The sequence below is a fragment of the Erythrolamprus reginae genome, chromosome 9, assembly GCF_031021105.1.
Source record: "Erythrolamprus reginae isolate rEryReg1 chromosome 9, rEryReg1.hap1, whole genome shotgun sequence".
NCBI classification, from domain to species: domain Eukaryota; kingdom Metazoa; phylum Chordata; class Lepidosauria; order Squamata; family Dipsadidae; genus Erythrolamprus; species Erythrolamprus reginae.
The window spans coordinates 43823666-43839272 of NC_091958.1; the positions used below are offsets into that span (position 1 = coordinate 43823666).

General features: G+C 41.2%; 1 protein-coding gene across 2 annotated transcripts in view; it reads left to right on the forward strand.

Moving 5' to 3' along the window:
- Positions 1-1457: 1457 nt before the first annotated feature.
- DECR2 (2,4-dienoyl-CoA reductase 2) overlaps positions 1458-15607 on the forward strand; it is a 31347-nt gene continuing 17197 nt past the window's right edge. Inside the window, exons 1-5 of one of the 2 annotated variants that reach the window (XM_070761012.1) lie at positions 1458-1555; positions 8232-8377; positions 9446-9514; positions 12818-12869; positions 15417-15552. In XM_070761012.1, the coding sequence (XP_070617113.1) occupies positions 8280-8377; positions 9446-9514; positions 12818-12869; positions 15417-15552 (355 nt within the window). In that variant the 5' untranslated portion in view covers positions 1458-1555; positions 8232-8279. The remainder of the gene's footprint in view (positions 1556-8231; positions 8378-9445; positions 9515-12817; positions 12870-15416; positions 15553-15607) is intronic. The other variant, XM_070761011.1, reaches the window with a different exon arrangement.

Genomic DNA, 15607 nt, shown 5'->3' on the forward strand with positions numbered 1-15607 from the left:
TTAAATAAGTTCCAGGAGGGAAGTGTTTTTAATAGGAAAGTGAACACAAGAACAAGGGGACACAATCTGAAGTTAGTTGGGGGAAAGAGCAAAAGCAACATGAGAAAATATTATTTTACTGAAAGAGTAGTAGATGCTTGGAACAAACTTACAGCAGACGTGGTTGGTAAATCCACAGTAACTGAATTTAAACATGCCTGGGATAAGCATTGATCCATCCTAAGATAAAATACAGAAAATAGTATAAGGGCAGACTAGATGGATCATGAGGTCTTTTTCTGCCGTCAGTCTTCTATGTTTCTATGTTTCTATGAATGCACTGCCTGACTCTTTCTTCCCCAAACCTGCAAAACTTTAACTTTAGATTGTCTACAATCGACCTCACCCCATTGCTAAGGGGTCTGTAAGGGGCGTGCCTAAGCGCACCATCATGCCTATCATCCCTGTCATACTGTCCTATTGTCTAATTTACCTGTACCTACTTTGCTTTTGTTTATGTCTGTACCAATACCTGCTACCTTGTGCACGTTTTGGCTCAATAAATAAATATATAAATTTATTAGTTAAGGTTTTTTAATTACAGTGGGACCTCTACCTAAGAACGCCTTTACTTAAGAACTTTACTAGATAAGAATCAGGTGTTCAAGATTTTTTTGCCTCTTCTTAAGAACCATTTTCTACTTAAGAACCCGAGCCCGGAAAAATTTCCCAGGAAATTTGAGAGCGGCATGAAGGCCCGGCCAGTTTCCTGCCATTCCTCCTGGGTTTCTCTCTCTGGCGCAGTGTATGGGAGGCAGCCTCGCGCCAGATGTATGGGAGGCGCGTGCTCCTCCTTACTGCCGCAGAGTCCCTGTTCTTCTTTTTTTAAATCCTAAAAGTTTTGGATTTTTTTTTATTCCCTTCACCTCACTTTCTTCCTTCGGCAGCGACCGTCCTCCTCCTCTCACCCAAATTCCAAGCTTTTATTTCTTTCCTAATGGGTTTGCACGCATTATTTGCTTTTACATTGATTCCTATGGGACAAATTGCTTCTACTTACAAACTTTTCTATTTAAGAACCTGGTCATGGAACGAATTAAGTTCTTAAGTAGAGGTACCACTGTAGTTAGGCTTATACAAAAGCTAATACATACATACATACATACATACATACATACATACATACATACATGCATGCATACATAAATAGATGAAAAATAATGAAATTAAAAAAAATTAAAATAAAACGAAATAAACCAAACCAAACTAAAAGTAAAGTAAAGTAAAATAAAATAAAATAAAATTTTATTTATTTATTTATTAGATTTGTATTGACTCGGAGCGGCATACAAATAAATAAATAAAATAAAATCTAGAAAATAAAATTAATAAAAAATAATAATAAAATAAAATAAAATAAAATAAAAAATAAAACGAAACAAGAGAAGGACCAAGCATAGTATGTCCCATTGAACCGAGCGCCTCCTAGGCTTCTCAACAAGGAACTACCATTCCCGGCATGCTCTCGGCTGAGCCCAGCGCGCAGGCGTACCGGAGAGCAAGCCGTGAATCTGAGGTGAGTTGGAAAGGGGCAGAATTGTTGGGGGGAGAGAAATACTGTACCGAGAAAGAGGACTTGACGCGGGGGGGGGGGGGGGGGCAAACTAAGCACCTGTAATTGCGATCCTTCCGACGTGCTGGGGCTGCAACTCCCACTGTATGCGTGCATGCATGTATGTTTGTATGTATGCATGTTGCAACAGCGGGTGGGTGGGGATAAGGGGAGTTGTAGTCCCCAGCTCATTGGTCTCTGGAGAGGCTACCGCTCGAAACGGGCTCGTGCAATTCCCGGGGAGGGGACCCCCTTTCCCCTTCCCCGGGCTCCCCACTGCATGCGGGGTGTCCCGAGAGGGCGAGAGGGCAGGAATGAGAACGAGGCTCTGAGGAGTTTTTGCAACCTGGCGCCCTCCGCTGTGTGTGTGTGGGGAGAGACCTCTCTTTCATTGCCAACCAGCTGCGCTACTTGGGGTGGGTGCGGGCCTCGTCACCTTAGCCGAAGGGGTGTGTGTAAGGCTGCCCTCCCCCATGTAAATCAATTTGGGGGTTGCAGAAAATAGGGGGATTCCCCTACCCAAGGGGTTTTCAAACTTGGCAACTTTAAGACTTGTGGACTTCAACTCCCAGCATTCTCCAGCCAGGCTGGAGAATGCTGGGAGTTGAAGTCCCCAAGTCTTAAAGTTGCCAAGTTTGAAGACCTCTGCCCTACACTCTGCCAGCCCCCCCCTCCTCTCTAGGAATCTGTTGTGAGCTGCTCCGAGTCTTCGGAGAGGGGCGGCATTAAAATCTAATTAATAATAATAATAATAATAATAATAATAATAATAATAATAATAATAATAATAATAATAATAATAATAATAATATAATAGTAATAATAGTAATCCCAACTCTGCTGCATTGTTTTCTCAGGCATAACAGCTGCTTTGTCTTTTAAAAGTAGCGTTTCTTAAAAACATTTTGCTCTAAGAACACGCAAAGAACTTTACTTTGCAGTGTGTGAGGGGGTGGATATAGACATAACAACAACAACAGAGTTGGCTACTTGAGTAGTGGAAAAATTCTGGGAAAAGGTGTAAGAGGAAACTAATAGGATGTTAAATACACTGCTCCAAAATAATAATAAAGGGAACACTTAAAACAATACAATGTAACTCCAAGTAAATCAAACTTCTGTGAAATCAAATTGTCCCCTTAGGAAGCAATGCTGACTGACAATGTCACATGCTGTTGTGCACATTCAACTTTGTACAGAACAAAGTCGGGTAGTACCTCTACTTAAGAACTTAATTCCTTCCATGACATAGAAACATAGAAACATAGAAGTCTGACGGCAGAAAAAGACCTCATGGTCCATCTAGTCTGCCCTTATACTATTTTCTGTATTTTATCTTAGGGTGGATATATGTTTATGCCAGGCATGTTTAAATTCAGTTACTGTGGATTTATCTACCTCGTCTGCTGGAAGTTTGTTCCAAGGATCTACTACTCTTTCAGTAAAATAATATTTTCTCATGTTGCTTTTGATCTTTCCCCCAACTAACTTCAGATTGTGTCCCCTTGTTCTTGTGTTCACTTTCCTATTAAGTGACCAGGTTCTGAAGTAGAAAAGTTTGTAAGTAGAAGCAATTTTTCCCATAGGAATCAATATACAGTAAAAGCAAATAATAATAATAATAATAATAATAATAATAATAATAATAATAACAACAATAATAATAATAATAATAATTTATTAGATTTGTATGCTGCCCCTCTCCGAGGACTCGGAGCGGCTCACAACAAGCAATACAAAGTACAAATCCAATTTTTTTAAAAAAAACAATTTAAAAACCCTTATTAAAAATAATCATACAGCCCAAACAAATCAAACATAAAACGGAAGAGCTGAGGGGTAAGGTGTGCAAACACATTCGGAAAAAATAAAAGTTCGGAATTTGGGTGGGAGGAGGAGCAGGAAGAAGAGGAGGAGGACAGTTGCTGCCGAAGGAAGAAGGTGAGGTGAAGGGAATCCAAAAAATCCAAAACTTTAAGGGTTAAAAAAAAAAGAGGGACTCGGAGGCAGTGCCCAGAGAAGGGAAAACGCTCTCTTCGCTCAGGGCTGCCCAGAGTGAAGGGAGCATTTCTTTTCTCTGGGTGTTGGCAGAGGTTTATTCCCTCTCCAAGTGCCCAGAGAAAGGAAAATACTCCGTTCGCTCTGGACTTCCAAAGCCTCCTTAAGCACCACTGAAAGGCTCCTCTGGCAGCCCAGAAAAGCCCAAAATGGCAGGAAACTGGCTGGCCTTTGCGCCATTCTCAAATTTCCTGGGAAATTTTTCTGGGCTCGGGTCTTTAAGTAGAAAATGGTTCTTAAGAAGAGGCAAAACAATCTTCAAAACCCGGTTCTTATCTAGAAAAATTCTTAAGTAGAGGTCCCGCTGTATTCAATGAGAATATTTCATTCATTCAGATCTAGGATGTGTTATTTGAATGTTCCCCTTATTTTTTTGAGCAGTATATAAGCTGGACAATTACATAAGAAATAGTATTAGTAAAAAGGAATGAAATGGGAGAATTTAGAGATAGTAAAGAAGCAACTATAGAAAGTGCCCAAGCGGTAGTAGTCTTAGGTTGGAGCGGATGCAACAAAATGGACAATACGAAATTGCTACCAGTATCTGGTGGATCGTATTCAGTTTGAAATTATGGATATAAAGATGAATATGGTTAATGAAAATTAATTGCGAGAACTGATGGGACAATGGGATAGGGTGAGAGGTTATATGGTTAGTAGAATTCGAGACCAAGCTACGAAGAATAAATTAGAATTACTTTATTGATTAATTGATTGATTAGATTTGTATGCCGCCCCTCTCCGTAGATTCGGGGCGGCTAACAACAATGATAAAAACAACATGTAACAATCCAATCCAATACTAAAATAACTAAAAAAAACCTTATTATAAAAACCAAACATACATACAGACATACCATGCGTAAATTGTAAAGGCCTACGGGGAAAGAATATCTCAGTTCCCCCATGCCTGACGGCAGATGTGGGTTTTAAGAAGTTTACGAAAGGCAAGGAGGGTGGGGGCAATTCTAATCTCTGGGGGGAGTTGGTTCCAGAGGGCCGGGGCCGCCACAGAGAAGGCTCTTCCCCTGGGTCCCGCCAAATTTTATAATATGTAAATAAATATATTGATCTTAGCTGAAAAGGTTATATATAAAATCTACCCTCATCTTGGTGGTGGGGTTAGAGTGTTGTCTGGTGGTGGGTACACAGATCACTGAGCTCTGTGTTACATGTTGTTTGTATGTTTTTCTTATAAAAAATTTATAACATTTATTATTAAAAAACAAGTAAGCAACAGAGTTGGAAGGAAACTTGGAGGTCTTCTAGTCCAAACCCTCACCCTGGCTGAATGATGAATGATTGAGAGTATGCATGGTTTTAAAGGTCTTTAATTGTATTTTGGATTGGGGGTTTTTTGCACCTTTATTGTTATTGACCTTTTAAAGGGTTTTATTTGTGTTTTGTATTGTTTTGGCTGCTTTATTGTTATTGCATTTTACCCTGCTTTTAATTATTGGGATTGTGAGCCACCCAGAGTCCTAGTGGAGTTGGGTGGTCTCTAAATGTCACAAATAAATCAATGTCACAAATGAACCCCCTGTTTACTACTTCAGACAAATGGTTATCCAACATCTTCTTAAAAACTTCCAGTGTTGGAGCATTCACAACTTCTGGAGGCAAGCCGTTCCACTGGTTAATTGTTCTAGCTGTCAGGAAATTTCTCCTTAGTTCTAAGTTGCTTCTCTCCTTGGTTAGTTTCCACCCATTGCTTCTTGTTCTACCCTCAGGTGCTTTGGAGAAGAGCTTGACTTCCTCTTCTTTGTGGCAACCCTTGAGATATTGAAACACTGCTATCATGTACCCCCTGGTCCTTCTTTTCATTAAACTAGCCATGCCCAGTTCTTGCAACCATTCTTCATATGTTTTAGCCTCCAGTCCCCTAATCCTCTTTGTTGCTCTTCTCTGCACTCTTTCTAGTGTCTCAACAGCCCTTTTATATAAATGTTTATTATATACAATGTCACTATTTTTTTAATTATTCTCTCTGTTGCTTTGCATGCACACTGAATGTTCTGTGCTGCAGACAATTTCTAAATTATTCTCGGCCAAATAAAAGTATTCCACTTCAATTTGAATTTCTGGATCTGTTTCCTCTGCTTTGCAAAGCTGCTCCAACCACCCTGATTGCTTTGTGTTTGTCGGTTTTGCAAGAAAAACCGGTTGCACCAATTCTCTCCTTCAGTTCAATGCCTGGTACATCCTTCTCCATGTCTTCTTTCTCTGTGGCTCCAATATTTCTATTGTTGCATGCTGGGGGAAAAAGGTTTTTGTTGTGCAGAGCTGGAATCTGGGATCCTTTCCCCTTAAGAATTCCCCTTCCTGAAGCTGCCCTACACATTTTCCCCAAGGTTGGTGACTGCCTTCTGCGGCACGAATCCCAGCGACCAGTTAGGTCCCACAGAGTGCGTCTTCTCCGGGTCTCGTCAACTAAACAATGCCGCTTGGCGGGACCCAGGGGAAGAGCCTTCTCTGTGGTGGCCCCGGCCCTCTGGAACCAACTCCCCCCAGAGATTAGAATTGCCACCACCCTCCTTTCCTTTCGTAAGCTACTTAAAACCCACCTCTGCCGCCAGGCATGAGGGAATTGAGATGCTCTTTCCCCCCTAGGCCCTTATAATTTTATGCATGGTATGTCTGTATGTATGTTTGTTTGTTTTTTATAATAATGGGTTTTTAATTGTTTTTAGTATTGGATTATTATTGTATGCTGTCTTGTTATTGCTGTTAGCCGCCCCGAGTCTTCGGAGAGGGGCGGCACACAAATCCAATAAATAAATAAATAAATAAATAAACAAACAAACAAATAAAGAAAGAAAGAAACAAAGAAAGAAACAAACAAATAAATAAAAACAGGAGAGAAAAACCAAAATTTAAAAAGAATTTTGTAAAACTTTGTAGGACTTTAGGATCTAGACCAGGGGTCTTCAAACTTGGCAACTTTAAGACTTATGGACTTCAACTCCCAGCATTCTCCAGCCAGGCTGGAGAATGCTGGGAGTTGAAGTCCACAAGTCTTAAAGTTGCCAAGTTTGAGGACCCCCGATCTAGACTAACAGGTGCCTGCCACCTAACACCCAGACTTAACAATTGTTAAAGAAGACAAAAATGTTTGGTTAGTGGATGTGGCAGTGCCTGGAATCAGCAGAATAAAAGAGATAGAACTGGAGAAGCTGACAAAATACAAAAACCTTCAAATAGAAATAGAATAACTGTGGCAAAAGAAAGCAAAGGTAGTACCAACAATGATAAAACAAGAGTCGCCCAGAAAGTAATGCACCACATTTTTTTTCTTCAAAATTATTTATTGAACACAAGGAAACTTATACACAAGAAAGAATGATGTTTCTTCTACACTCCCTATTTTTCCACGTAATCTCTGTCCCGTTCTATGGCCTTCCTCCAGGGAGTCACAAGGGCGTGTATGCCCTGTTGGTACCACTCCTTGTTCTAATGTCCTCACCCTCTCTCTGTTCTTCTGTTCTGTTCTTCTAAGGGCCTCACCCTCTGTGCCCAGCGACTAACCGTACTTCTGTTGACTGCGGATTCTTCATAAACTGTACACAAACATTTGTGAATATTCCCAACAGTTTCTTTCTCCGCAGTGACAAATTCAACAACGACATGCTGCTTGTAACGTACATCACTTACAGACGCCATTTCGAAACACTGCTGCAGCTACGCTATCTGTCTGAAGAAACGCAAAATTTACACACCACTCCTGACAATTCAAATAGAAACATAGAAGTCTGACGGCAGAAAAAGACCTCCTGGTCCATCTAGTCTGCCCTTATACTATTTTCTGTATTTTATCTTAGGATGGATATATGTTTATCCCAGGCATGTTTAAATTCAGTTAATGTGGAATTATCTACCACGTCTGCTGGAAGTTTGTTCCAAGGATCCACTACTCTTTCAGTAAAATAATATTTTCTCATGTTGCTTTTGATCTTTCTCCCAACTAACTTCAGATTGTGTCCCCTTGTTCTTGTGTTCACTTTCCTATTAAAAACACTTCCCTCCTGGACTTTATTTAAGCCTTTAACATATTTAAATGTTTTGATCATGTCCCCCCGTTTCCTTCTATCTCCAGACTATACAGATTGAGTTCATTAAGTCTTTCCTGATACGTTTTATGCTTAAGACCTTCCACCATTCTTGTAGCCCGTCTTTGGACCCGTTCAATTTTGTCAATATCTTTTTGTAGGTGAGGTCTCCAGAACTAATAACGTATATCTAAAGTTTTGCATTCATACCATTACTGTAGGCTGAGGGGGTTGGGAGAATGAGGTGCATTGCTTTCTGGGTGACCCTCGTAGGTGCACTGGATGTAATCCCAGAACATCTGGAGCACCACACCATCGGCATTGACAAATTCACCATTAGTCAATTGCAAAAAGGCAGCTTTACTCCGAACTGCTTAAATTCTGCAGTGATACCTCTGACACTGTCAAACATCCATATCTGCCTATCCCAAGGCCTTGGGAAGCACTTTCTAGGTGGGTACGCATGCCAAATCTACTCTGAACATCTGGCTGTGTGACCTACCATAATCATATTGTGGGTTTTCTCCCCATCTCAGGATCGGTGGTGACCCTGCCTTGCTTACTCTAGAACAAGCTAGTTGTCCATGGCTCATCTGGGCTGTGCTTGTGAACCTCCTCCTGATGTGGACACCGATGACTGCCTTCCGGAATATTCATATATCTTCCAGCCAGACATCCTCAAGTAAGTACTGTATTGCCATGGTGCTAGGCCTCTTTAAGATTCCCGTAAACCTGATTGGGTGGAATAGAACAGATAGAATTCTTTATTGGCCAAGTGGGATTGGACACACAAGGAATTTGTCTTTGGTACATAGGCTCTCAGGGTACATAAAAGAAAAGATACATTTGTCAAGAATCATGAGGTGCAACATTTGATGATTGGATGGAATAGAGCAGTGATGGTGAACCTATGGCATGGGTGCCACAGGTGGCCCACATATCTGCTGGCACACGAGCCATTGTCCGAGCTTAACTCCAACGTGCATGTGTGTGCCGGCTAGCTGATTTTTGGTTCTCGCAGAGGCTCTGGGAGGATGTTTTTGGCTTCCAGGGAGCTCTGGGGAGAGGGGGGAGGGCATTCTTACCTTCCATGGAAACCTTTGGAGCCCCGGGAGGGTGAAACACTCTGCTCTGCTCTGCCCTGCTCTGCTCTACTCTCTATTCTATTCTATTCCATTCCATTCTTTCTTATTCTATTCTATTTTATTCTAGCCCTATTCTATTCTCTCCTCTCCTCTCTCCCCTCCCCTCCCCTCCCCTCTCCTCTAATTATATTCTCTACTCCAGTGTTTCCCAACCTTGGCAACTTAAAGATATTTGGACTTCAACTCCCAGAATTCCCCAGCCAGCGAATTCCCCCATTTGCTGGCTGGGGAATTCTGGGAGTTGAAGTCCAAATATCTTCAAGTTGCCAAGGTTGGGAAACACCGCTCTACTCTACTCTCTATTCTATTCTATTCCATTCCATTCTTTCTTATTCTATTCTATTTTATTCTAGCCCTATTCTATTCTCTCCTCTCTCCTCTCCTCTCCTCTAATTATATTCTCTACTCTACTCTCTATTCTATTCCATTCCATTCTTTCTTATTCTATTCTATTTTATTCTAGCCCTATTCTATTCTATTCTCTCCTCTCTCATCTCTTCTACTCTACTCTACTCTACACTCTTCTATTTCTGTTCTGTATCAATAAGCAAGCATGTTGGTAGCTCCTGATGCCAGATGTCTCCCCCGCCTTCTGATTTTTCTAGAGGCAAAGTGGCCTTCATCACGGGTGGCGGCTCCGGTATTGGATTCCGCATCGCTGAGATCCTGATGAGGTAAGGATAATGGATCTCTTTCAAGATCTTCAGCCAGGATCTTCTACAGTCTTGATCTGATCCTAGCAAAAGGCTTTGGGATATTTCTTTTATCTTCCCCATTTCTACTGCAAAACACAAATGTGTTCTTCTTGAATACGAGAGCGTCTCCTACTGCTGTCTCACTGTTTTTTCATTAGAATGTAGAATCATAAGGTTGGAAGGGACCTTGGAGGTCTTCTAATCCAACCCCTTGTTCAAAGCAAGAGAACCTATGGTCAAATGATTGTCCAGTCTATTTTTGAAAACCTCGAACGATGGAACACCCCCAATCCAAGAGACAAATTGTTTCATTGTTTAATTGTTCTCACTGCCAGGAAATTAGTTCTAGATTAGTTCTAGATTCTAGATCTTTGGTAAGTTTCCATCCGTTGCTTCTTTGTCCTGTTTCCTGGTGCTTTGGAAAATAGCTGAACTCCACAAACTCTTGGAAATGTAATCAGGCACAAGGGACATTCTACTACATGTGGTAGACTTATCCTGATGCAAAGAAATATTGGAAGAAAATTTAAAAAAATTGGATCAGGGAAATAACAGAATTAAAAAATTGAGTTAAGACCAGAATTATTTCTTTTGGGAATAATGAAAGAAAATATGAGAAAGGAAATCTATTATGTTTATGTTTATGTTTATTTAGATTTGTATGCCGCCCCTCTCCGCAGACTCGGGGCGGCTCACAACAAAGTGAAAAAACAGTTTACAACAAATCTAAATTTCTACTAAAAACATTTAAAAAACCCCATTTTCTAAACACACATACACACACACATACCATTCATAAATTGTATATGCCCAGGGGAGATGTCTCAGTTCCCCCATGCCTGACGACACAGGTGGGTCTTAAGGAGCTTACGGAAGGCAAGGAGAGTAGGGGCAGTTCTAGTCTCCGGGGGGAGTTGGTTCCAGAGGGCTGGGGCCACCACAGAGAAGGCTCTTCCCCTGGGGCCCGCCAACCGACATTGTTTAATTGACGGGACCTGGAGAAGGCCCACTCTGTGGGACCTAATCAGTCGCTGGGATTCGTGCGGCAGCAGGCGGTCTCGGAGATATTCTGGTCCAGTGCCATGAGGGGCTTTAAAGGTCATAACCAACACTTTGAATTGTGACCGGAAGTTGATCGGCAACCAATGCAGACTGCGGAGTGTTGGTGAAACATGGGCATACCTAGGTAGGCCCATGACTGCTCTCGCAGCTGCATTTTGCACGATCTGAAGTTTCTGAACACTTTTCAAAGGTAGCCCCATGTAGAGAGCATTACAGTAGTCGAACCTCGAGGTGATGAGGGCATGAGTGACTGTGAGCAGTGAGTCCCGGTCCAGATAGGGCCGCAACTGGTGCACCAGGCGAACCTGGGCAAACGCCCCCCTCGCCACAGCTGAAACAGATAATAATGGCAGTGAGAATTACATTGGGACAAAATTGGAAAAAAGGCAGGAACCCCTTGAGTGCTATGATTGTTAAAAAAGGTGCTAGAATGTGCAGAAATGAGTAAATTAACCATGCAACTGAGAGAGGGGGGGGGGGGAAACAAGGTACTATAAAATTTGGGATACATGGTATGATTGGCTTGAAAAGAAAAGTAAAATTAATGTGTGAATTAGGATAAGAATGAAATGTCATAAAATGTGACAAGAAAGGGAAAATGTGTTAATAGTTAAAAGGGACCACAGTCTCCCTCTTCCTGCTTGTTATACCTCTAGCTATGCAGCCAAGCATCCTACTTGCTTTTCCTACCGCCTGACCACACTGCTCACCCATTTTGAGAAGGTCAGAAATCACGACCCCTAAATCCTTCTCTTTTGAAGTTTTTGCAAACACAGAACTGCTTCTGAGAGGGACATGCGTGTGAGTGAGATTTCGGCAAAATTTATTTGCTTCCACACATGCACAGAACCCAAAAATCCCCGAAATCTCGCTCACACACATCTTTCTTCATAAGATTTTGCTACCTGCACATGCACAGAAGCAAAATATTGCTCGGGTACATGTGTGTGAGCGCCGGGGATGTGCGTGCAGTTCCATTTTTCCTACCGGAGCTACTGCGTGGCTCGTACCGGTAGGAACCCAATACTGCTTACCACCTTTGTTGTTCTCAGCACTCTTTCCAGAGTCTCAAGATCTTTTTTACATTGCAGTCACCAGAACTGGATGCCGTATTCCAGGTGTGGCCTCACTAGTACGGTTTCCCAGATACAGTGATACCTCGTCTTACAAACACCTCGTCATCAGTGTTCCCTCTAATTTTTTTTTGGGGGGGGGCGGAAAAGTATAGTGTCTGAGCGGCAGTCCCTTCGGGACTGGGTGGCACAGAAATAATAAATAAATAAATAAATAAATAAATAAATAAACAAACAAACAAACAAACAAACAAATAGTTGAGCTAGTTTCAAACTAGATTTTGATTTTCTTTCTCTCTTCCTTACTCCCATTCCTTTTCTTTCTCTTTTCCTTCCTCTCTTTTTTCTATCTGTTTCTCTCTCTTCCTCTCTCTCTCCTTCCCTCTCACTCTTTCCCTCTTGGCTTCTGGGCAGGTGTGGAAAACTCTGAGTTGATGATGATTTTTAAGTGAGCGATTGCTCACTGCTCAGCTTAGAGGGAACTATGCTCGTCATACAAACTTCTCGAGATACAAACCTGGGGTTTAAGATTTTTTTGCCTCTTCTTACAAACTATTTTCACCTTACAAACCCACCGCCGCCACTGGGATGCCCCACCTCTGGACTTCCGTTGCCGGCGAAGCACCCGTTTTTGTGCTGCTGGGATTCCCCTGAGGCTCCCCTCCATGGGAAACCCCACCTCCGGACTTCCGTGTTTTTGTGATGCTGCAGGGGAATCCCAGCAGCGCAAAAATGGGTGCTTCGCTGGCAATGGAAGTCCAGAGGTGGGGTTTCCCATGGAGGGGACCCTCAGGGGAATCCCAGCAACGCAAAAACGGGCGCTTCGGCTGGCAAAAGGGGTGAATTTTGGGCTTGCACGCATTAATCGCTTTTCCATTGATTCCTATGGGAAACATTGTTTCGTCTTACAAACTTTTCACCTTAAGAACCTCGTCCCGGAACCAATTAAGTTTGTAAGACAAGGTATCACTGTATTTGTTTTTGCATTTCTTAAAAAAAAACCTAAAACGTTCTCGCTTTTCATATATATTTTTCTTCCTATGTATTTATGTATTGGACAAATGAATAAATAAATAAAATAAATAAGTAAAAAGAAGTTTTTGCCTTCCTCGACTTCTCAGTCTGATCTTGGGAAATTTTCCTACAGGCACGGTTGCCAGTGTGTCATTGCCAGCAGAAACCTCGAACGGTTGACAGAGGTGAGTGGCTGCGAAATCCTGGTTGTTTTACTGTCCCATTTGGGATATTAGTAGCTTCTCAGTGAAGCAAAGAAGTCTCCCATTTTTTATGGTCTTGCAAAATTTCAGGAAGACTTGGAGAAATACTGATCCGCCTTTGCCACCTCTAAAGACTGGTTCTGATTGGGTCAGTGGCCCTGAAGGTGGATCAGTATTTCTCAAAACTGACAGCTTCAAGATTTATTAATTAATTAATTTATTAATTAATTTATTTTTATTTATTTATTTTTATTTATTATTATTTATTATTATTTATTTATTATTTATTTATTTATTTAGTTATTTATTTATTTATTTATTTATTTATTTATTTATTTATTTATTTATTTATTTATTTATTTATTTATTTGTCAAACAGTTATAGCAGTGTTTCCCAACCTTGGCAACTTGAAGCTATTTGGACTTCAACTCCCAGAATTCCCCAGCCAGCGAATGCTGGCTGGGGAATTCTGGGAGTTGAAGTCCAGATAGCTTCAAGTTCCCAAGGTTGGGAAACACTGAGCTCTAGGGTGATAATTTGTACATATAAAACATTAGATAAGTAATGATAAAAAGTAGACAATAGGACAGGGACGGTAGGCACAGTGGTGCGCTTATGCACGCCCCTTACAGACCTCTTAGAAAGGGGGAGAGGTCAATTATAGATAGTCTAAGGTTAAAGGTTTTGGGGTTAGGAGTAGAAACCACAGAATCAGGCAGTGCATTCCAGGCGTTGATTGCTCTGTTGCCGAAGTCGTATTTTTTGCAGTCAGGTTTGGAGCGGTTGACATTTAGTTTAAATCGATTTCGTGCTCGTGTGTTGTTGCGGTTGAAGGTGAAGTAGTCGTTAACAGGTAGGACACTTTGATATATGATTTTATGAACTATAATTAAGTCGGAACGGAGACGACGAGGTGAAGTCATTTGATGAACTTCACCTCTCAAAGTGCTGGCTGAGAAACTCTGGGAGTTGAAGTCCACAGACTTTTGAGCAACCCTTAGATTAGGTTGTGGTTGGGTTAATGTTTAATAACTATAATGCTGTTTATATTTGTGGCATTTGTGTGTACATGCTGCTAAAAAAATCCTTTTTAGAAAGGCAGCTCATTCTATCCCCTTTCTAAGTAGCAAAAATGAAGGAAATATTGCCAGTTGGGAGATCAATAGAGCCAAAAGTATTATCTTTAATTTTCTTAAATAAAGGTTTATGGGGAAATTAAAGTTTCTGGTTGACCCTATAAAACACATGGAAATCAATTGGTTTTCTACATGTTGCTAATCTTATTTATTTATTTATTTATTTATTTATTTATTTATTTATTTATTTGGTTGGTTGGTTGGTTGGTTGGTTGGTTGGTTGGTTGGTTGGTTGGTTGGTTGGTTAGTTAGTTAGTTAGTTAGTTAGTTAGTTAGTTAGTTAGTTAGTTAGTTAGTCCAATACACAATGAGGGTTTTAGTGGGTATATATCAATATACACATAGTAAAATACATGATGAAGGTTATAGAGGAGATACTCATAGTAAAATATATCTAAGAAATAATAGAAAAGAAGATATAGGAATAGAATATATCAATGAAAGAATAGAAGAAGAGATAGAGGAATAGAGGAAAGGTATAGGAGATATAGGAGAGCAATAGGACAGGGGACGGAAGGCACTCTAGTGCGCTTGTACTCGCCCCTTACTGACCTCTTAGGAATCTGGATAGGTCAACCGTAGATAATCTAAGGGTAAAGTGTTGGGGGTTTGGGGATGACACTATGGAGTCCGGTAATCAGTTCCACGCTTCGACAACTCGGTTACTGAAGTCATATTTTTTACAGTCAAGTTTGGAGCGGTTAATATTAAGTTTAAATCTGTTGTGTGCTCGTGTTGTTGTGGTTGAAGCTGAAGTAGTCACCGACAGGCAGGACGTTGCAGCATATGATCCTGTGGGCAATACTTAGATCTTGTTTAAGGCGTCTTAGTTCTAAACTTTCTAGGCCCAGGATTGAAAGTCTAGTCTCATAGGGTATTCTATTTCGAGTGGAGGAGTGAAGGGCTATTCTGGTGAAGTATCTTTGGACCTTTTCAAAGGTGTTAATGTCTGAGATGCAATATGGGTTCTAAACAGATGAGCTGTATTCGAGGATGGGTCTGGCAAAAGTTTTGTAAGATGTGGTAAGTAGTGTGAGATTGCCAGAGCAGAAGCTACGTAGGATTAGGTTTACAACTCTTGAAGCCTTCTTGGCTATATTGTTGCAGTGGGCTTTGGCACTTAAATCTTTTGTTATTAGCATACCAAGGTCTTTAACCGAGTGGGGGTTATCTGTGATAATTTGATTATTCAGTTCGTGTTTGGAGTTCAGATTCTTCTTCCCAATGTGTAGGACAGAGCATTTGCTAGTTGAGATTTGGAGTTGCCATGGCGGGGAAGGATTCTGGAAGTCACAAATATTGAAAGGGGAGAATCATGTTACAATTAAAAAGCGTTGAGAAAAAAAATCAACAACTTCAAGCACCACCCCAAATCTTTACTTCTCTTCACAGGCGGCCAAGAAACTCTCTGCAGCCACTGGCCAGCGATGCCTGCCCGTCTCCCTTGATGTACGTCAACCTCCAAGCATTTTGGCAGCTGTGGACAAGGCCCTCCGGGAATTTGAGAAGATCGACATCCTAGTTAACAGTGAGGGTTTGGATCCTCTTGGAGGCTGGGAAGTTCTCCCCATCTGCCGGGAATG